This window comes from Typha angustifolia, chromosome 3 (genome assembly GCF_048772165.1).
Source record: "Typha angustifolia cultivar Huaian chromosome 3, ASM4877216v1, whole genome shotgun sequence".
Lineage (NCBI taxonomy): Eukaryota > Viridiplantae > Streptophyta > Magnoliopsida > Poales > Typhaceae > Typha > Typha angustifolia.
This window is the reverse complement of record NC_133241.1, coordinates 6,315,571-6,337,752: the sequence shown is the minus strand read 5'-3', so window position 1 is coordinate 6,337,752 and position 22,182 is coordinate 6,315,571. Positions and strand designations below refer to the sequence as shown.

Here is a 22,182-nt window from a genome sequence, read left to right as displayed (position 1 = left end):
ACTTATTTATAGTTAAAAGTATGCAAGTGTTTTGGTCGGTTTCAAAAACTTATATATTTTTGTGTTTAGTTGCAAAAAATATATCAAAATAGTGATTTTTTTAACCTACCAAAAGTAGTTTAGATTCTATTTTTTTTCTTTATTTTTTATTATGGGGTTGCGGGGAGAGTCACTTAATTCTATTTTTTTAGCAATTAAAATAAAGATAAAGATTAAAGTGAGATCGATTAGTGGGTCAGTCTAGGCATATCGTCGAATTCATTGATATATCAATTGCATTGACCTAGTAACTCTAATGTTGGCCAAACGGGAGAAATAAAATTGTAGGTGTTGAAGGAGCAAAATAAAATCTGTCATATGTGCATGATTAATACGTTGTGCAGGTCGATTAGTGGGTTGGTCCAGGAATATTGTCAAATTCGTTAACTTATCGATTGCGTTGACCCGATAGCTCTAATCTTGTCCAAAAGAGTAAAATGAGATTGTAGGAGTTGAAAGAGTAAAATAAAATCTACCAATGTGTGTGATCAATACGTTAGTATATATCTAATGATGTGCTCGAACCAACCAACATGGACCAATTTGCACTGAATCTCAATCCATAAGATCTTGTCTAGTTTATCATTATGTATATACCATTGAAGAATAGAATATTTCAAATAGAACCCTATATTATTATTTTTAGTTCATGATTAACACTATCTTTAATCTACTTGTATTCTTATTAGTTTGGCCTATAATCTTCATATGAAACTTTACTACTGAAATTATGCATTGAAATCACGTGAATTTCATAAGAATAAGAGGTATCTTGCCATTAGGTTTTCTTACAGAAGTTAATCTCTTAGTCAAATGAAAGATCTTCTCATAATTTTTTGGTAAATCATAGACCATTTTGTACCCGTTGTATAGTCAGCTCTCTGTATCGAGCTCCAACCGTGCTTACACCCCTCTCTTCACTGCCTCTTAAATCTTCGCTTTCCCTGTGCTTAGCTATCTCATTGCCCACCACCCTACTACCTTCTACACTTGATCGTTACCTTTTCAACCTCTTGCATCAGTCTGATGCCTCCTTGCACACCGCTATGTAATATCTTACCACACTATGTTCACCTCTTTGGTTGCTATTGCCTTGTCATGCTCATCCTCCACTTTGTCGCCCCTCTAGTTAGCCATCTTCTTATGCCTGCCCCACCATTCTCTTGCTGGATCAACATCTTGCCATTAGATCCGAGTCATTTTGGTTTTATTTTATTGTTGTTGTTTGCTTGGTGGAGATTTCTCTTTCTTCGACTTGAAGATATTTAGGGCCATGTCTTCTACGAGCGGATCGTGATAGAGTTGCATGTTAATTTTAAGCACATTGTGCTTGTGAATTCTTTTCGATTGTGCTTCGTGTAGTATTATATTTGTGCCCGGAGACTTGTTATATTATTTTTATTGTTGCACTATTTCACAAGTAATCAAGTAGGAAGCTTGTATTAAAAGGTCATCGCCGTATTCCCTCTCTCATGTTGTGTATCAAACCATCTCTATAAAGTGAATGGATCTTGCCTACATACTTTCAATCATATCTATTTATCAGTTAACATATAAAATCTTCACCAATATAATATAAATACACTCCGTGAGTCTTCAGAAATATCTGAAGAAGTTTATGAATATAAAAAGATATTAATCTCTATCGATTGAAAGTTTTTAGAGTAATTAATAAGATAACAATCCTTTAATTATAAGCAACGCCAGCGGGCCGCAGGGAAGTCAAATTATATATTATATCAAAGAATCCTATAAGATCATGCAACTTAATTTCTTATATTTTTCTAGGAAACTGCCCTTGAATAATTAATGATCTCATAGGGATATATATGTGTATATAAGATCATATCAATGTGAAGAAGATCTGGCTATTAGTTGTAGAGATGGGTGCTGTTATTAAACTTTAAATAAATCTAGTGCAAGTTGACATTGGAGTATAAGAGACTTAATTGGTGCATGTGAATTAGGTATGTACATATATATATATATATGAAATATTCACATCAGTACTCCAAATATTAGTTTATTTGGTTAGGCTGCTAGCTTCTAATAAAATAAGGAAAAAGTATAAATAATACCTTTACATTATGACTGTTTTATAAATAAAGTCTTCTCTTTTCATTATTCACAAATAAAGTCTTCTACTTGCTAAATAATACCATGGCACAACCTATCGTTTAATAAATAGATGAAATTTAACTCGACCATTAAAAATTATTTAATTATAGAAAAAAAATTAAACATTAAAACACTAAAATCGCATCCAAAAATATTAAGCTAAATATTGTACATTTAGTTCATTCTGACATGTGCTTGTTAAATTAAGCTTAGATTAAGGTGTTGTTACTCGTAATTTTTAGCAAATAGGGAGCTCAATTGATGAATAATTAAAAGAGAGTCTTATCTATTTGTAATATAATCAAAATAGTGGGTGTTATTGTAAGATTTCAATATATATAAGTAAGAGGTACCTTGCCCCTCAAGCATGGCAAATTGGCAATTGATCAGAAGCTGAATCAAGCTATGTGATTAATTAATTAATTAAGGTAGCGCATCTCATCTATATAAAATATTAATTAGATGCAATCATGCACCAAAATTTTATATATTAAGAATTAACCATACTTGGTGCAAATATCTTTTTAATATTATTGTCACATTATTATTATTATTATTATTATTATTATTATTATTATTATTATTATTTATCTGAGATTTAAAAATTTTATTTTCTATTATTTATTCCAACATGATACACATTTTAATCTCTTATCTATAAATTTATTTTTTAAGAAATAAAGTCACAAGTAAACTATAAAGGAAGGAATATTTGACTACCGATTGGGTAACCAATAGGGTAGGATTGACTTTTAAGGTTTTGACCGGTCTCTTTTAATCCCCAAATAATAATAATAATAATAATAAATAAATAAATAGATAAAAATATTGATAATTAGATTTATTTATTTTATTCATGAAATATGAATTTATATTCATTAACAAAAATGGTTAAATATTTTGAATTTGGGGTTCGTTGAGATCTCTCCATCGCCAATCATGGCAGGGTTATTTCGGTCATTTTTTGCTTCGGCTAGTAGCCTATTTCCGAAAAATGAATACGACCAGATCCGAATTCCACGTGTCCTGCCGGTGCCGTCCACGTCACGGCCCCTTTCTACTAGCATCTGATTGGCTGCATGCATGGCCATGAGACAAGCCATTCGACCATATAATGCCATCCCCATAGCCATGGCATCTGCCAACCCGTGCCATGTATACATATCCATATCCATCTCTCCACCTCATCATAGCTTTATAAAGAAACCAAAACCGCCTCTGGAGCGTAACACCCAGAGATCTCGCAGAGAGAGAGAGAGAGAGAGAGAGAGAGAGAGAGAGAGAGAGAGAGAGGGAGGGAGAGATGGAGAAGAAGGACGAGAAGGAGGCGTGGCCGAGAAAGGCCAAGAACGGCTCCGGCGTGACGCTTGAAGGCTACGTGGAGGCCATGGACGGCTCCGATCACGCATCGGACGGCGGCGGAGACGGCGTAACCAGGACCAAGAGCCTGACCGACGACGACCTCGAGGAGCTCAAGGGTTGCCTCGATTTGGGATTCGGGTTCAACTACGAGGAGATCCCGGAGCTCTGCAACACGCTTCCGGCTCTCGAGCTCTGCTACTCCATGAGCCAAAGGTTCTTGGTGGAGGACGCGGTTGAGCCCCCCTTGCCTTCATCTCCCATTGCTAATTGGAAGATCTCGAGCCCTGGTAAAATTTCTGAGTAGCTTCTTTCTGTTTATTTTGAATTTCCTGGGATTTGAAGTAAAGATTCTATTTTGATTCGTACAGTACAGATTTGTCCGATTTTTTGTGTGAAAAAAATTGGTGGGTGATGTTTGGGTTTTCGTTATATCTGCGTTTGATGCTTAAAAAAGTTTCGGGTTTTATGGTTGGTTATGTCTGCCTTGGGATCTGAATCAAAAAATTGACGCTTTTAAATGTTCCAATATTTCGTGTCGTAAGATTTTTATATATGTTGTCAAGCAACTTCTTTTATTTCCTCCGAGTTCTTTGAGCAAACTCGAAGTGTTCACTGAGAAGGTCCAAGAAAGGAAATCTGGGTGATAATTTATTTGCTCTTTCTAATGGTTACAGGGGATCATCCTGAGGAAGTTAAAGCAAGGCTCAAGTATTGGGCACAAGCAGTAGCATGTACTGTTAGACTGTGCACCACATGATGAAGGACATGGATTTAATCTATGGTACAAACTAATAATTCTTGGTGACAAAAGCCAAAAAATTTAAAGGCTCTTTCCAGTGTGGAATGTAGTGCAATCTTTTGCCGAGTACATCCTGCCTGGAATCTGATGCAAATTGTACAGAAGAGACACCAAGTTTGACCAAGATGGGAAGATCAAACAAATTGCTTAATGTAAATTACTTGAAGACGAATCTATGTGTTTCTTTTTTTCCTGTATGCCAGTTGCCTTAGTTTAACTGAATGGCATGCATTAATGACAAATTAAAGCAATCAAGTTGGTTCTGCTAATTTGAGTCACATCAGAAAGCATTACAAGATTGGGAAAACCTCTCCAGGGGATGCGCTGCAGTGACTGAAGTAGAGGATTATTTGCTGCAGAGATGTATTTGTGCAGAAAAAGAGATCATTGATCGTTGCAAGATCCTATGATAACTCTGCTCATGGTACCATAGATTCCACTGACAAAAAGGAAGCTATTTTGGTTGCAGCACCCAACTTCCAGGCAATTCTGGCCAAAGAATTGTGGTCCTTGATACAAAAAGGTCTTTAAAGAGCCCGGTTAAAGGAATGCTTTGTATTCATATTTTTTAATTAATGGCTTTTTTTCTTTTTTGGAATTTGGGGACCACAGCTCAGTCTACTGAAGCCAAGTTGCCCTCTTCACTGTGAGCATATTTGTTGTTGTTTGACTGTGGGGATCTTATTCTGTGACTTCTATGTATATTAGAAGTTCTTTTTAAGGATCTATACAAAAGCATCAGTGTGTGCTCTTCTTATTCTTTTCTTGCTATATTACTCAAGTCAAATATGTGAGATGATTCTTTAGTTGTGTCTCCCTTTCTGCTTAAATGTTTTCAGATTAATTATATGTTCAGTAAATGGGTCATTATACATCAATTTGGCACTGCAGTTGCAGGATATTCCAGGTCCATTGCTGTAAGAGCATTTAAAATGTTCCCTCCTGTACACATATACACAAGACAAAGTCCAACAAGTAGCAGTTCCATAATTCATCCAGAAATGCACTGCTGGACCAATTGAATACCAAAGAAAAGAGAAAGGAAACATAAATTAAATGAAATTGAGATCTTATGCAGAACTGGCAGCTTGTATGAAGTACTAGTGATCAGCAACATGCAAATTAAACATACTGATATCAACCCACAAGCAACTAGCAGTATCTTTTTTGAAGTTTTGTCAATCTAAGCAATTTGACCAAACAATCAAGAGGAAAAACCACGGCACTAGGTTAAGTGGACAAAACTATAGAGACATGGTTTTGTGATGAGTCCCCGTACATGACAATAAGCTGATGATACGGCCAAAATAATTCACGCATAAAGACTTATATATCATAGATAATTTAACCTTCTCTATAACTTTGACTCATTCATTTCTTTATCCAACCTATGGTGGAAAAAGTAAACTCGACGTGATAATTTGATTTTAAATGATTTAGGTTTAGTCTAATCGAATTTTAGACGTAAACGAGTCAGCCCATCTAACTTGATTATCAAACAAGTGGCGTTCGTGTTTATTACCTCAATTTGAATAACTTGTTTATGACCTAACCCGTTAATTTGTTTATGATCTAACTAACTTGTTTATGACCTGATTAATCTATTTATAACACGAAAAATATATTTACAACTACAAAAATATTATTTACAACTCGAATAATTCTATTTATAACTTGAATAATAAAAATTTGAATAATCTGTGCCACCTAATAATTTGTTTATGACCTGAGTAACCCGTTTAATAAACAGATTGTATTTGTATTTAGAAATTTTGACCCAACTAACCTGACTCGATTATGACCCCTAATCGAAAGGTTCTTGGAGTGATTAGGAAACACACTATTTTTTTTTAAAAAGAAAAAACCGAGAAGTTGTGCGCATAGTCTCATCCTTTGGCTGCAGATATTTATAAAGAAGCAAGTTGCAAACAGCATTGGTTAGTCAAGCCTAGTACAATATCATGGCCATAATTTAATCATAACTTGCATATATACAGTACTAGTCCATCTTGCTATCTTATTGGACTGAGGTAAGATCACAAGAAGGAAAGCATCTGAAAGTTCTTGTGCAACTGCCATGGTGATCGACTACTTTGTAGACTGGAGGGGAAAGCCAATTGGCAAGAAGTGGCATGGGGGAGTAAGAGCTGCATGCTTCCTCTATTGTGAGTAATAACTATTTCAATTCTTCTACTTGTTGATCTAAAAAATAAGAAGCCTATTTGGAGAAAGAACAACAAAAAAAAAACTATTAGAAGCTGTTGTTTTAGGCCTAATGTTGGAGAAATTTGCTGGCTTTGCAGTTCTGGTAGCGACGACTAGCACTGCTATGAATGCAAACATGTTGAACTTGGTGGTCTACTTGCATGGCACCATGCATACGGGTGTCTCAAGCTCTTCAACCGTTTTCACCAGCTTCATCGGCTGCGCCGCAAATGGGTTTTCTCTCATTGGGGCCTTCTTCTATGATTCATATATTACAAGGTTCAGAACGATACTCATTTTTGGTCCCCTGGAATTCTTGGTAATCACTACTCATCTCTTAAGCCCTCAGCTTTATAGTTTACACTTCCACGTAGAAGAGTTCTAGCAATTGGAACAGACATGCATGCCAATTTAGAATCCTAGTATTTGTTAAATATTTTACTTAAGTGGTTTTTCTGCATAGGTTGTATAAGATGTAACACATAAGATGGAAACAAAAAAGAAGATTTATTCCACGAGTATCATATCTGATACTGAAATCAGATTCACAATTCTGATGAAATCCTCAAAATTGTGTTGGAAGTTGCGAATGGTCCCTCCAAGAATGAAATGGTCTAAGAAAAAAGAGTGATTTAAGTTACTTTCAGAAGATGGCAGAGTTCCATTAGGTGTGCCATTTGCAGTTCAATCAGGTCTGAATTGGCTCTTGAATTTCTTAATCAGCATTGACTTTTGGGTCCACCAACACTACTTGTTTACTCGGTTGTATTATTACTATCACACTAATTGACTGACAACCTACTAATGATATTTCAGTAGTCCATCTTTCTATCTTATTGGACTGAGGTAAGACCATAAGAAGGAAAGCATCTGGAAGTTCTTGTGCAACAGCCATGGCGATCGACAACTTTGTAGACTGGAGAGGAAAGCCAATTGACAAGAAGTGGCATGGGGGAGTAAGAGCTGCATGCTTCCTCTATGGTGAGTAATAACTATTTCAATTCTTCTACTTGTTGATTTTAAGAAGCCAATTTGGAGAAAGAACAAGAAAAGAAAAAGAAAAATCTATTAGAAGCTGTAGTTTTAGGCCTGATGTTGGAAAAATTTTCTGGCTTTGCAGTTCTGGTAGCGACGACTAGCACTGCTATGATTGCAAACATGTTGAACTTGGTGGTCTACTTGCATGGCACCATGCATACGGGTGTCTCAAGCTCTTCGACCATCGTCACCAACTTCATCGGCGCCGCAAGTGGGTTTTCTCTCATTGGGGCCTTCCTCTCTGATTCATATATTACAAGGTTCAGAACGATACTCATTTTTGGTCCCTTGGAGCTCTTGGTAATCACTACTCATCTCTTAAGCCCTCTGCTTTATAGTTTACACAGACACTTCCACGTAGAAGAGTTTTAGTATTTGCTGAAGGTTTTACTTAAGTGGTTTTTCTTCATAGGTTGTATAAGATGTAACACATAAGGTGGAAAAAAGAAAAAGAAGAAGATTTACTCCACAAGTATCATATCTGATACTGAAATCAGATACACAATTCTGATGAAATCCTCCAAATTATGTTAGAAGTTGCACAAGGTCGTAAGCTGAATGATGCTTCATCCTCCTAGAAATGAAATGGTCTAAGAACAAAGAGTGATTTAACTTCTTTCAGAAGATGGCAGAGTTCCATTAGGTGTGCCATTTGCAGTTCAATCAGGTCTGAATTATTGGCTCTTGAATTTTTTAATCAGCATTACCTCTGGGGTCGCTTTACTCGGTTGTTCCATTACTAGCACGTTAATTGACTAATAACCTACTGATTAATATTTCAATAGGCTGGCTAGCACATTAATTGACTGATAACCTACTAATGATATTTCAGTAGGCTGAAACTATCAAGATGTCTTGTTTTGATATTTATTTTAGACTGCAATTGACTAAAATCATTCTATTTCGGTCTAAAATACTCTCTTTCTTCTAGGATTCAAATCTAAAACCAACTGAAAACGAAACTGAAACTTCATACCATTTATAGTTTTATACCATAATATGGACCAGAGCTTGAAATGATTATTGGGTAATTTATTGAAAAGGATTACTGGAAGAAGACACAAGAATGATGCTCATGCTATCTGAAGGTAATCTTCTCTTCTAAAATTATGTTCTATGCTGAAGGCAAAGGCTTCTCTATGTAAACATTTTAACTGTGGTTTGGACTAAGCAATACACTGAGCATAGCTCCCTTAAACATATCAATCGATAAATCACTTTAATAGGTCCAAGACTGTGTTCTAAGGACAAGAACAAATTAAATCTTATTCCTTGCTTTGCTTCCTTTGATTAAAAATTTCTCATAAACCAGGAAGTCTTTTGTTGCTTGTTCACCTTTCAGGGCTTCGTATTGCTAGCATTTCAAGCACACTTTCCTTCACTCCATCCGCCGTCATGCGACGTCGATGGGAAATCGAATACCTGTGTGGAAGTTCATGGTTGGAACTCTGCCATACTTAATGTAGCCTTGTACAGCATTGCTTTTGGGGAGGGCTGCATACGTGCATGCTTACCATCCCTTGGAGGCGATCAGTTTGACGAAGATGACCCAGTCGAGTCGAGGCTCAAAGCTAGCTTCTTCAACTGGTACACCATTGGCATCTCAGTGGGAAGTTTCACAGGACTACTACTGATAGTGTGGATACAGAACAACAAGGGGTGGGATATTGGTTTCACTGTCTGTGCCTTGTTGGTTCTTCTAGGATTGATAGTGGTTGCTTCTAGTTTCCCTTTTTATCGCAATCAAAAGCCTAAAGGAAGTCCTCTGACGCGAATCTTGCAGGTAGAACTTGTCACATAGACAGAAGTTATTTTCTCTATGTTTGCATTTCTAACATGTTTGCAAAACTTTAGGTCCTGGTGGCTGCCTTCAGAAACAGAAAGCTTGAGCTTTCTGAAAAGCTAGAAGCACAACAAATTGCTAATGGAGATGCAGTGGACATTGATGTGCTTTCTAGCACTGAAGGATTGAAGTATAAGCATGATCAACTTCTTCTTGTTTACCTCTTGTAATAATCTCTTCCTTTTTTTTTTCACACTAACTACTTATACTTTTCTTTTGGTAGATTCCTTGACAAAGCTTCAGTTGGTCATGGAGAACATGGATCTTGGTCCTACTGCAGTGTAACACAAGTGGAGGAGACAAAGATTGTCCTCAGAATGCTTCCCCTCTTCATCAGCTCTATAATCAGCTACATTCCTATTCCCTTACTGCTAACACTCACAGTTCAGCAAGGTGGCACTATGAACACTAGTCTTGGAAAAATCCTTGTCTCCCCAGCATCTCTCTTCGTAATTCCAACAATATTCCAGATGGTGATCCTCATTGTCTACGACCGGTTCATCGTGCCCGTTGCACGAAGGATCACCGGTTATGCAAACGGCATCACGCACTTGCAGCGCATCGGAATTGGATTTGTGTCAGTAACACTAGCCTCATTTGTAGCAGCTCTAGTTGAGAGGAAGAGAAAGCAAGTTGCAGAAGAGAATGGACTAGAGGAATTTGGCACTGGTGTGCCCATGTCTATGTTTTGGCTAACACTCCAATTCTTCTTCCTTGGCGTCGTCGATACGACGTCGTTCGTCGGATTACTCGAGTTCTTCAATAGTGAGGCATCAAGAGGGATGAAATCAATAGGGGTTGCCATATTTTGGTGTATAATTGGGTTAGCTTCATGGCTTGGAAGCCTTCTAATTCAGATAGTGAACAAGGCCACTAGGCATGGTGATGGGGGGAAGGGATGGTTGGAAGGTGCCAATTTGAACAAGAGCCACCTTGATAGATTCTACTGGCTTCTCTCTGTCCTTGGACTAGTGGGATTCTTGAATTATTTATATTGGGCAAGGAGGTATGCTTATAGGCATAATCCATGCATCATGAAAGTAGAAGGTAGCAAGAACTCTCCATGATGAAGATGGGTCAAAATTAGGGGCCATTTGGCTTCATGTACCTGAAAAAACTACATCTATTACATATATAATATGAACTATAAATATGTTTTAAGTACTCTTTTCAAGTGCTAGAATGAGCTCACATGCCATATCTTGATATCCACTTCAATTAAGTGGATGTCAAAACTTTTATTTACTTTGATTTCTTATTGGAACACATGAAACTAAACAATCCATAATTATGTTATGATATATTGATATATGAAATTCAAATGATATACAAAATACAAATAACACCTAACCTTGTGACTATGTTATAAATAAAGGCCTCTCTTTTTATTATTTACAAACAGATATTGCTAAAGAATATTAAGCCACAGCCTGTTTGACAGGCAGATATAATATAACCAAACCATTAGGTTACTTAACCAAATAAAGCCTCTAAAACAATGATTATCGACATATTAGGATCAAATCAAGCCTCCAAAATACTAAAATGGCATCCAATCCCATAAAATCAATGAATTCAAACTATTTTGGTTTGATCTCAAATATCATATCAGAGAAAAAAGCTGAGAGTAATTTAGGAAATACAAAAATATAATTTGAAATGGATGAAATGTTGTACTTATCATTTCATCCCACTAAGTGCTTGTTAAGTTAAACTTAACTCAGGTATGGCTTTGGTATTCTTTTTTTTCCCTCTCTTTTGATGAAGTGAGAGATTAATTTGTAAATGATGGAAAGAGGGGGGCTTTACTTATAATATAGCCAAAATGGAGGGTTGTTATTTGTAATTTAAAGTAGCAATTTGATGTAGAGCTAAATGCCAATTTGAGAGACAGACCAAATATAGTCAATGCTCACTACGAGTAATGTAGACATTATATATAATTTTAGTGTCACAGATTGATTTGATGAATCCACCAAAGTGAAAAGTTGTCCTACCTTTGACTTGCTCTGCTGATGAATAGTTAGTTTGTTGTGATATTAAGATCCAATCAACATCACCTCAGATTAAATAAGTATCCAAAAAGTACAACCACTTTAAACTCCTTTTGACTTCTTTGCTCAATAACACCATCTGAATCTAGTAGTTGAGCTAAAATCCTCCATCTGCTTAAATAAATGAATCAATCCATGATGAGAATGGAATATCAAATAACAGCCACACCAAGCATTTTGATGAAATTTCTTCATACTGGCAGGTAGGTTATCTGTAAAATTTCTATTATTTTTCAATTGGCATGAAACCTACACTAAACTTGAGCTTGAGACAATGCCAAACTACACAGGAAGATAAAGTCCATGACCCAGAAAAAAAGGATTGAACTCTAATCTTGAATATGTGAAAATTAATCCAAGGGTTGGCTAGAAACAGTAAAACTCATTTTCTTTTACTGATCCTAGGTTGTTTCAATGTTTATATAAGTTTCTCATTTCTAGTGTATTCTTATCTGATCAACTGACAGTTGACTCAGACTAGAAGATACACAATTCTCATAGCTGACCAGAGATACATCAGTTAGGAATTCATTCATCTGTTACAGCAAGTCTGCAACAAAACTTATAAGGGACAGAGTTTCAACACATGGATTTTGCAATGTCACCAATTGTTATATACATTCACCACTTTGAAGAGCCAGATTAAATTAAGATCAAATTGCTTTCTTGACTATAAAAATTGCAAGTTGAGCAATTTAAGATTGAGTCTTATCAAAGTAGCAACTTATAATTCATTTGTTGTTTCGGTATGATTCTGCAAAAAATCAGATGTATACTGCACCAAAGGCTTCCTAAATGCAAGAGATCATAACATCTTATCTCATGCACAATTATCGGCTGAATCTAATAGTACCACATTCCATATATTCATTTTTAAGTTCCGAGAATATCTGAGAATGTCAAATTCTATACTAGAAGGCACATCTGCAAATTGATGCATTTTGCAACAGGGAGGACAGTCTATAACAAGGTAACCCTTTATTAAGACTAATAGACATACCTTTAAACAAGTTACATAATTAAATCCTTCAGAATACCAAGTTTTAAATCATGAAGCTTCCACCAGTTTCTGAATATCCTTCTGCATGAAGAGAACGAACAATGACAGTAAGCATGACATCAACGTAGATAAATAATATCTTTCTACTTTCCCAGAGATAAAATCACGCTATCGGTAGAAATATACCTCTATTTTCAAGGGAGATGTTGTTGGCGCATATCTCTCTATAACCTTCCCATTTTTGTCAACGAGAAACTTGGTGAAGTTCCACTTGATGCCATCAACTAGAAATCCACCTTTCTGTGATTTTAAGAACTTGTAGAGTGGTGCAGTGTCCTTCCCGTTCACGTCAATCTGGGAATAAATATATGTGAGGTTTCCAAGTAATTCTAAGGTGGAGGTTGCTCAAGAACCAAGAGCTGGCTGTAAATCGCTGGAATGTATATGTATATGCAATATATGATCTAATATATTAAAGGTAAAAATGTGAAATTTAAATGTAAAGATATTCAAATTTCAAATATGTTCAATTTGCTCTTACTACACATCATTCATGACCTAGGTCTCAACCAATCTCTGCTGTCAAACCTTACCTTCAATTCATTTGAATAATCACATGATAATTATACTAACAAAGAGAAATAACTTCATTTTAGTTACTAATATAAAAACTAAAAAGAGAACTTAACAGATACTTTGATAAACAAAGAATGAGCTTTTAGAGAAAGTAAGTACCTTTCAGCATCTACTTGTAAATTAGAGCTTTCTCTGTAAAGGTAAAGATGACTTATCATCACGAAAACTCACATTATTGCTTAATGACATCCATAATGTATTAGGAAAAATATGATATGGAATTGTGAAAAAAGAATATAGTAGGGACCTAGAAGAGGCTCCAAGTTCAACCAGGGATGGTCATGTCTGTAGTATACCAGCATACGGCATAAGGTGTCTTGCTGGCACAACCCTGTGCTGGGCCATGCTGACCGACATGGGTAGGGTATCGGGTGACACAAAATGGGTGTTGCCTAAAACCCGTTAAGGGCAAGTCAAATAGGTCTCTTTGACAACCACTTTCCCAAAGAGAAAAAGTAGAAATTAGAGAAAGAGAGGAGATTTAAGAGGGGTTTAAGATTTCTTCTTAAATCCCATCAAAAGGTAAAAAAAATATTTCATTCTCTTATTTCTTTGTTCTACACTTTACAAATTAATTTGAGGTATACAAATGATTGATCTCACTTAATTTTGCTAGACTATCATTTATAAAAGTCTTTTGCATGGTGCTAGATCTATGAAATTATTTTTTAGAATGTAGGAATTAAAGGGAAAATTTGATTTCCCCTAATTTTTGTCCTAAATTTCATAAAATTTAAAATTAATATGTCAAATTTATTCAAATTGAGTCAAACTTAAAGTAGGAGGATGTTAGATTAACTCCATGAGTCAATTTGACACCAACTTTTATAATTTTTACCTAAAATTATCATAATTGAAAATTAATCGATAAGACTATTTTCCCCAAAAAATTAATTGATAATACTATTTTCACCAAAAAAATTCTACTCACAAAATATGAAATTCATTTAATTTGAAAAAATTACGAAAATTATAAAGTCATGTGCATGTTCAATATCATTATCACCTCATGAGAAATATAAGGCGTTAGAACTTAGAAAAAAAAAATACTATCAATGGATGAGTTTTGAGGATTATCAACAGTATTTGACACAATATTTTCAAGTTATTTCTTGTACTAACAAATGATCTAAGATCCTTCTTGTTATTTTACTAACTAGGTTTTGATTTTTAATTACTTAAATATTGTCAATTAATAAATATGTTGTGTTGAATCATGCTTGTAATTTGACTATTGCTATGTATCAAGATTCTAAAATTCGGTATCGGAATCGGGATCGGCCATTTAAAAAAAGGATACATGTCGACAGTATCGGTCATATCGACTGTATCGGCCGCCCGTATTGAATCAAACCATTTTTTAATCATATAAATTCTAAATATTATTTAAAAATACGGAAAAATTTCTAAAAATTTAGAAAAATAATAAGAAAATAATAATTATTCACATATGAAGTCTAAACCTAAAAATTATATTAACTTATTCAAAACTTTAATAAATACTGAGTTGGCTTTCCCTTCTCTCTTTTCCTCTCTTTCTCACGGCAATTTTTTTTAATTTTCTTTTATTTCTTCTCTCTACCTTCTCTCTCTTATTGCCACAAGGCAAATTTTATTTTTTTTATTTCTTTTCTCTCCCTCATCTTTCTCTCTTCCTCCCTCTCTTATAGTCTCAAGGTAATTTTTTCCTCTATTTTTTTCATTTCTTCTCTCTCCCTTCTCTTTCCCTCTCAATCCCTTCCTCCCTTTCTCTCTCTCTCGTCTCTTTATCTCACTCTTTGTTACTGCAACAGATTTTCTACTGCAATAACAGAGATTGAAGGAGAGAGAGAGACAAGATAGAGTGGAGAAAAGAAAGAGAGGAAGAAGAAGAGAGAGGGAAACACCAGAGGGAGAGAGTAGAGAGAAATGAGAGAGATGAGGCACTGGTGAGAGAAGAAATGAAAAAATAAATTAGAGAGAGAAGAGAGAGGGAGAGCTCGTATCGGGCTTGATTGGCCGATACCTGGCCGAAACCAGTCACCATGGATCGGAATAGGCCGAAACTTGAAACCATGCTATATATGCAACAAAATAAGTCATTTACAATATTATCTACAGATAAATGACTCTAATATAGACTTTAATACATATATTCAAACAAAAAATATGTATAAAGATCACAAAAAGCAATTAGAGGTGTGCCAATAGGCGTTCAGAGCTGGCACACCCACTGGCACAAAAATCATTGCTATCGGGCTTTCTTTTCTTTGCAATTACCTTATTAAATATGGGGAACTCAGCTTTAAACCTTGTGCAGACTGTCTCCTGAATCTCCTCATTGCTCCCCGGTTCTTGACTACCGAACTGGTTGCAGGGAAATGCCAGTATCTCAAATCCTTCAAAGAACAAGCACAACAGCAAAGAAATTAATTAATGCCCAATAGAATTTTGAATGGCCTTATCTAGGATAATTGATTCAACGGCAGGTCTTGAGAACAGGAACAATGGGCGGACCTTTACTTTTGTACTTCTCATACAGCACATTCATCTCCTTATAGTTGGAATTAGTCAATCCACTGCATAGATGTGATACATAACATATATAAATTATCAATCTATATGAGACATACCGAAAAATTCTACAGATCTGAGACAAACTATTTTCAGGTTATAACTAGAACAGCTGCTTAAGAAAAATATATCTTCCCAAGAAGTAATGGCTATAAAGAGCAATTAATGTCTGAAATGTATAAAGTCACTTCTGATGCTGCAATTTTGGTATTTCACACAAAAAATAGACCACATATATAGAGAGTAATGTAACACAACAAATCAGTTAGACATTGGGAGTATAGAAATAGACGATCAAAATTTACAGGATGAAAACTTGCCAAATGATTGAAAACGGGTGTTGCCCCTAGTTCTTTAATATTGTAAACTGAACTGATAAAAATTTATTTCCACATATGATTCTGTAATATGGAATCTTAACTGTATTATGAGATTTTTTATATATCCGGCATGCCAAATTGCAGTTATCAAAACCCAACAAGCACTGGAAAATAATCTTCAATGAACAGTTCTTCTCAAGAAAAAGCTTTCCAGAAACAAAGACAATATCAGTACATAGAAAAGAAGCTATTTCTGCAAGCTCTCTCCAGGGTCAGTGTTCAGGAAAATAATCATCATCTAATAATTCCTATTAGGCAGGATCTCCCAAACCATAAGCCATCTATAATTCATTGCTGAGCAGGAAAATAAGTGCAGCAGCCATTAAGATATTTGTAGGAATTTGAACTGGTTATCACTAACTACATGTCTACATCAAGTCATTGCAATCTAAGAATAGGTCACAATTAAAATACGGTCAATCATGAAGATTGAAGACAGACAAGTCTCATAACTATAGAATCATTCAGCAAATTATTCCAAGAACATTGCTATGCTTGCAACACTGTACAAACATTTTACAAAAAGTGATGATGCGTCATCTAATTAACCCTTAATTTTTCTCTCTACATAAAACCATCATAATCGATAATTCAATAACAAGATGATGACACATCATCATGTTTTATAAAATGTTTGTTGAGAGTTTGTGAGTAAGGCTTTATTCTTATTCTAACTGAAGGTCTTTTTGCATGCACATCAGAAGATATAGGGACATAGCAGATATGGTAAAACCCCAGAGCAGAAAAAAAAAACAAGATTTGTTTCTATATTTCTATTAGTACCATTTTGAAGCAACATTGACAATGAGAAGGACCTTTCCACTGTATGTGCTCAGGCTCACATCTTCTCCTTCTATATCCTGCTACATGATCCCAATGGTGAAAAGAAGAAATGAATAAAAAACAAGCAATGATATAAGAGACAATAGTGCATCCAAGAAAATAAAAAGAATCCACTATCAGCAGAAATGTCAACCAAATATATAATAACACCACTTAATCGACCATATTTTAATCAATCTCTCTTAAAAGATGCGGAGTGTAGCAGAGTTTGAAAATTAAGTAAAAAACAAATCTTCAAACGACCAGGAGAAATGTGCAATTAACCTCATTATTTTCATGGCAAAAACAATTATTTGAACCCAGAAAGGTAATTGACACAAATAGGTGACAAAGTTAATTTTCTTAGACATAGGCATTCCCTAGTTGTCACCTTTGGGGTAGACATTACACAAAGTTCAAAAAAAAAAAAATCAAACAAAAACATAAAATCGAATCAAATTCAACCAAAAATGAATCCATATTACCAGTATGAATCACCATACATATTAATTAATGAAAAATTATATTTTACCCTCTGTGGTTATGCCTAAATTCATTTCATTCTTTTATAATTTTATTTGTATCACCTTACCCCCCTTTATGGTTGTATTTACACTAAAATCGATATTCTTTCCATCATATTTGATTAATCTACAGCCTGATTTTAAAGATACTAGATTGAGACAAAGTTAAAAATAATTGGATAAGCTTTTCAACTCATATAAAATAATACCAATCGGATTTCAAATGATAAAAATATAACAAAAATATACGTATGTTTGATATATTTGTTACTTGAACTTCGATTGATATTATTTTACAAGCTGGAAAGCTTATTCAATCATATATAACTTTGAATCTAGTGAATATCTTCAAATTCGACCTATGAATTAGTTAAATATAATAGAAAAAATAATTATAACACCCCCCTACCAAATACACATGCCGCTCATGTGGATGAAACCCACACGATTTCCACGTAGTATATTGGTCAATGTTTGAATATAATAAACAAGAGAAAGACTCAGTTTCACAAATAATACAAAACAAAAAGAAGCATATAATATCATAGGCCAAAATAAGCCTCAAAATACATAATCATAGATAGATACAATTGCCCACGCAAGGGTTACAAGTCATCTAGCTTAATTTACATGAAAGAAAATAAACAAATAAAAATTATAATTTAGTCTTGCCAAATCCTCCACGAGCTTAGAGTCATCTACAAATCTGAAAATATTTCCACCAAGTGATAGTAATAAAAAATCTAGCAATTATCTACTTTTATAGTCTACAAGTGTAAATAAAGATGCAATAATAGGTAATTACAAACATACAAATCATAATCAAATCAATGCATCAGTACCACATACTCATAGTGTTTATTTAATGTGCATATGCATTAGCAATCAATAACATAACATGCGTTAACCCGGACTATCAAGTCCTCAAACTCGAGCTCACATCGAGCTCCACCCGTAGGCCATATCAACACTAGACTATATGTTATACATCACCTTAAACTATCAAATTTGTAACTCATGCTCATACAGAGCTATGTCCGTAAGCCACATTAATACCCATACTCGACCACACAATACCCACAAGATAGGGTAAATCTTAACGGTAACTCATCGGCTTCTTACCCGGTGAACAGTATAACTAATTGTCTGCCATCGCAGACTAAGGGACTTAGTTGTAAGCTCATAACATAAGTCAGTATTGCACATCGATACTACTATCCGAACTCTTGGCTCCACATCATTGCACCACCATGCAGAAATTATAAGCTGTTACTTACGGACACCCTCATCCTAAGTCATTGGGTACCGCTAGGCCTATGTCATCCTACCTTTCGCTTTCTAACTTAAATACTATAAAAAGTTTGACTCTTATCAATTAATAGTAAATCTCTCATCACCTGACAAAATAGCTGTATGATTGTGTGTGATCGATAGACTGAGATCTCAAGCATGGGTCATATTATATAAGTATAATAATATCCCCAGCTCTAACCCTGATTAGGGAGGTGTCGATTATTGTTGAGGCATAGAAATAACTTCATTTATCGTCGTGCACATATGCAAGTAGCATGATATTATACAGCACAACAAGCATAATGAAATACATACCATTATCATGCATTACGTGCTATCACACATAATCATGCCCACGAGATATGAATAAAAATCAATAATACGCATAATCTTACTTAACATCAAATAAAATTAACATGCACGATATGTATTACTAACAGTAAGGAAGCATATGCACATGCATAATATAAATGCGATGATATTATAAGGTAAGGCATTGCATTTTTTACATTACTTCTAGATTATAAACGTTTTACTTGCTTAATATCACTTTCTTAATACTATCGCTACTGGCCACGGATCATCCTTGCATGGTAGAGAGTCCACCTCGTGAATAAAATTTATAAGCACCATATTCCTTATAATAATTAAATAAATACTCCTACTGACATTCACTACAGGTTTAGGTAGGTCTATCTATAGATTCATATATTTATTAATTAGGTAGAGCTAGCATATACCTACGCCTAACACATTATTAAAAGTAATTTAAAATAATTTACTTTGAATTATCATTTATTATCTATTTAAGGTAAATTACATAGGCAAGATTAATCCGCTTCGTTAAATAAGATAATTTGCTTAATATAGTTTTCCTATAGTAATTATCCGACATGAGCAATTAATACATATATCATCAGATCAATAACTCATTTGCTGAAATTAATTTAACCAAATTGTAATCAACCACGCTAAATCCCAATTAGAGCTAATTTTCTATTATAAGTTAGTTGTAATGGCACTTTTAGACCACAGTCTAATTCAATAAAATTAATTTACAATAATTATTGTGACTTGCAAGTGACCCTCTCAAATAATTAATTACATTTCACGTTGACACAGATAAATAGACATAATTTAAAAATGCATTAAAACAAATAAAAGCAATCTATTTATTTGGGCCAGCCCAATACCTAAAGAAATAAGCAAGACTATAACCAACTCAAATACCACCAACTTGACCCACTAAGCTTGGACCTGAAGCCCAAATTATCTAATAAAGCCACTTGGGCCAAGCTACTCCATAAACTTGAGCTAGATTGCCAACAGTCCAAACCCACCACTTAGGTTAGGCTGCTTAAGGCCTAAACCACACAGTTGGGTTGGGCTTCCCAAGGCCCAACCCCCACTCAGTTTGAATCGCTCGTAGCCCAAGGCCTCCACTCGATTTGGGCTGCCCACAGCCCAACCGAGCCCAAGCTAGGCTAGGTAGCCTAACTCCACACACCTCACCTCATCACATCCCTCCTCTCACTTGATAGAAGACTAGACATGATCATCGGGCAGGCCGAGCCGGGCTAGAATAGTCTAGCCCGTTACTGTCCGTCGGCCCATGAGAGATCGGGCTAGCCGGTCGGATCGAGCCGACCTGACCCACCAATCACTCGGCTCAACCCACATTTTAGCTATTTTAAATTTTTTTTACTATTAGCTTATTTTTTAAAAAAATATTTATGTTCCTCTATTTAAAAAATAATTAAAAAAATTAAAAAATTTTAAAAGTGTGCTTAAAATAATGCAAAACGGTACAATACCAAAATGTTTTTACTAGCAGAACAATAAATTACTGTAGCAGAACGGGCAAAGTACTATAGTAGACAGGCGGGCTACCATAGCAGAATGGGTGGGCCTAGTTGCGGGCCAAATGAGCGGACTTCCAGGCCGGTTCAGGCGGGCAAAGGGTTGGCTTATGCCGTCGATGGGTAATTCGGGCTCGGGCCGGACTGGGCCAGGCGTAAACCGGGTCTGAGCAGAGATTAGCCCGATCCAAACCGGGCCGAGTCGGGCACGAGCGAGCTGGGCCATTTGATCAAGTCTATAGAAAACCAACCAAGAGAAAAAAGGTGGCTGCCGGTTGGAGGCCGAGCAAGGAGTTGTCTCGGCAAGGAGGGCTCCATGACAAGAGGGGGGTCATTGGCGATCTCCGCCACCAACACTCCCACCCACCACACCAAACCCACCCACATGACGCACACAGCCTACAAGAGGTGGTGCAAGGCAGGCCGAGGTAGCCAACGGGGATCAAGCCCCTACACTATGATCGGTGGCAAGGAAATGAGTCACCCAACGAACCCAGCCATGAGGGCACCAAAGGATGGCACCGAGAGCTTCGTATCGCGAAAAGGAAAGCTTTTGACTGGACGAGGCGAGGAGATGGCATCGGCAGTGACCGGATTCACCCATGGAAGCCGACGGAGTGGCCTCTCCCAAAGGCGAGAAGAGCCCACAAAGGGCCCCAACCATGAGAACTTCACGAGGTGAAGTTCTTACGACCTGCGCAGCGGTGTCTCAGGGTCGCCGGCCAGCTGATCGATCGACGAGACCGAAAGAGGAAGAAGTGAGGGGAAAACACCACGAGACTAAATTAAAGTAAAATTAACTTCACAGTATGGGACAGGACTCACCGGCAACCATCTCGGCGGCGACGGCAAGCTCCGGCGACGCTTTGGCGCGGCGAGGAGCTAAAGGGGGAAACGGCTGCGGGGAGGGAGGGAAGGAAAGAAGGAAAAGGAAAAAAAAGAAGAGGGAGGGAAAAAGACGCGCGCTCGATTTTTTGTTTCAGGATGTTAAAATGACACAAAATTAAAACTATTGGGTGAAATGAATTTAGGCCTAAAATAAGATCAAAAAATAGTCAAGAAAAGGCAAACAAGTTCAAAATTACTTTTTTTTCCCGACAAAAAAAAAGTAAACAAATTTGCTAAAATTAACGAGAAACATTCTCCCATGGACATGGGCATGCGCAAGTTGTCATCTTTAGAGTTTCCAGCACGCAACGCTGAGGAGAAGAACCATAACCATGATACGAGCTCTGAAGAGTAGAAATCGACCATGAATGAGTAGAAGAAGAGCCCATTACCTTAACAGTGATGTCGTAGATGGACTCGGGCATCTCTTCTGCCATCGCTGGAGGAGATGGATATGGGCTGCGATACAAGAAGAGGAGACCGAAGCCCAGAAACAAAACGGCGAAGGACCAGGTCTGTGCTGTGGACATTTTTAGTACGAAGAAGAACCGAACGGAGGAGACGACGGGGCTTCACAAGTTGTTTTTCTTTTAACATAATGGCCACCGAGAACTCTCAAAATATCATAACTGCCATTATATTTTTTCTCAAAATATATTCATAATAGATTTTATCGTCAAAGTTAACAAACACATGAAAATAGCTAAAATAGAATATTTATCAACAAATGTCTAATTTATATAAATCAAGGGCTTAACCGTAATTAGCT

At 36.0% G+C, this 22,182-nt stretch overlaps 3 protein-coding genes across 4 annotated transcripts; 2 read left to right on the top strand and 1 right to left on the bottom strand.

Moving 5' to 3' along the window:
* Positions 1–3,341: 3,341 nt before the first annotated feature.
* LOC140780156 (uncharacterized) lies at positions 3,342–5,089 on the top strand. The gene is made up of 2 exons (XM_073125544.1): positions 3,342–3,806; positions 4,194–5,089. The coding sequence occupies exons 1-2, from the start codon at positions 3,461–3,463 to the stop codon at positions 4,274–4,276; spliced, it is 429 nt and encodes a 142-aa protein (XP_072981645.1). The 5' UTR covers positions 3,342–3,460; the 3' UTR covers positions 4,277–5,089.
* Positions 5,090–6,701: 1,612 nt separating this feature from the next.
* LOC140780057 (protein NRT1/ PTR FAMILY 4.6-like) lies at positions 6,702–10,570 on the top strand. The gene is made up of 6 exons (XM_073125366.1): positions 6,702–6,842; positions 7,340–7,504; positions 7,644–7,861; positions 8,904–9,344; positions 9,416–9,534; positions 9,628–10,570. Exons 2-6 carry the CDS (start codon positions 7,417–7,419, stop codon positions 10,469–10,471), a joined length of 1,710 nt encoding a protein of 569 aa, XP_072981467.1. The 5' UTR covers positions 6,702–6,842; positions 7,340–7,416; the 3' UTR covers positions 10,472–10,570.
* Positions 10,571–11,351: 781 nt separating this feature from the next.
* On the bottom strand, positions 11,352–21,971 carry LOC140780058 (probable glutathione peroxidase 2). 2 transcript variants are annotated; one of them, XM_073125368.1, is made up of 7 exons: positions 21,806–21,971; positions 16,811–16,887; positions 15,591–15,652; positions 15,354–15,472; positions 12,645–12,812; positions 12,459–12,539; positions 11,352–11,569 (listed from the first exon to the last, which is right to left on the bottom strand). In XM_073125368.1, exons 1-6 carry the CDS (start codon positions 21,941–21,943, stop codon positions 12,507–12,509), a joined length of 597 nt encoding a protein of 198 aa, XP_072981469.1. In that variant the 5' UTR covers positions 21,944–21,971; the 3' UTR covers positions 11,352–11,569; positions 12,459–12,506. The 2 variants fall into 2 exon arrangements, with proteins under 2 accessions (XP_072981469.1, XP_072981468.1); XM_073125367.1 differs by lacking the exon at positions 11,352–11,569 and having other exon boundaries at positions 12,297–12,539; positions 21,806–21,970.
* Between the last annotated feature and the right edge of the window lie 211 nt (positions 21,972–22,182).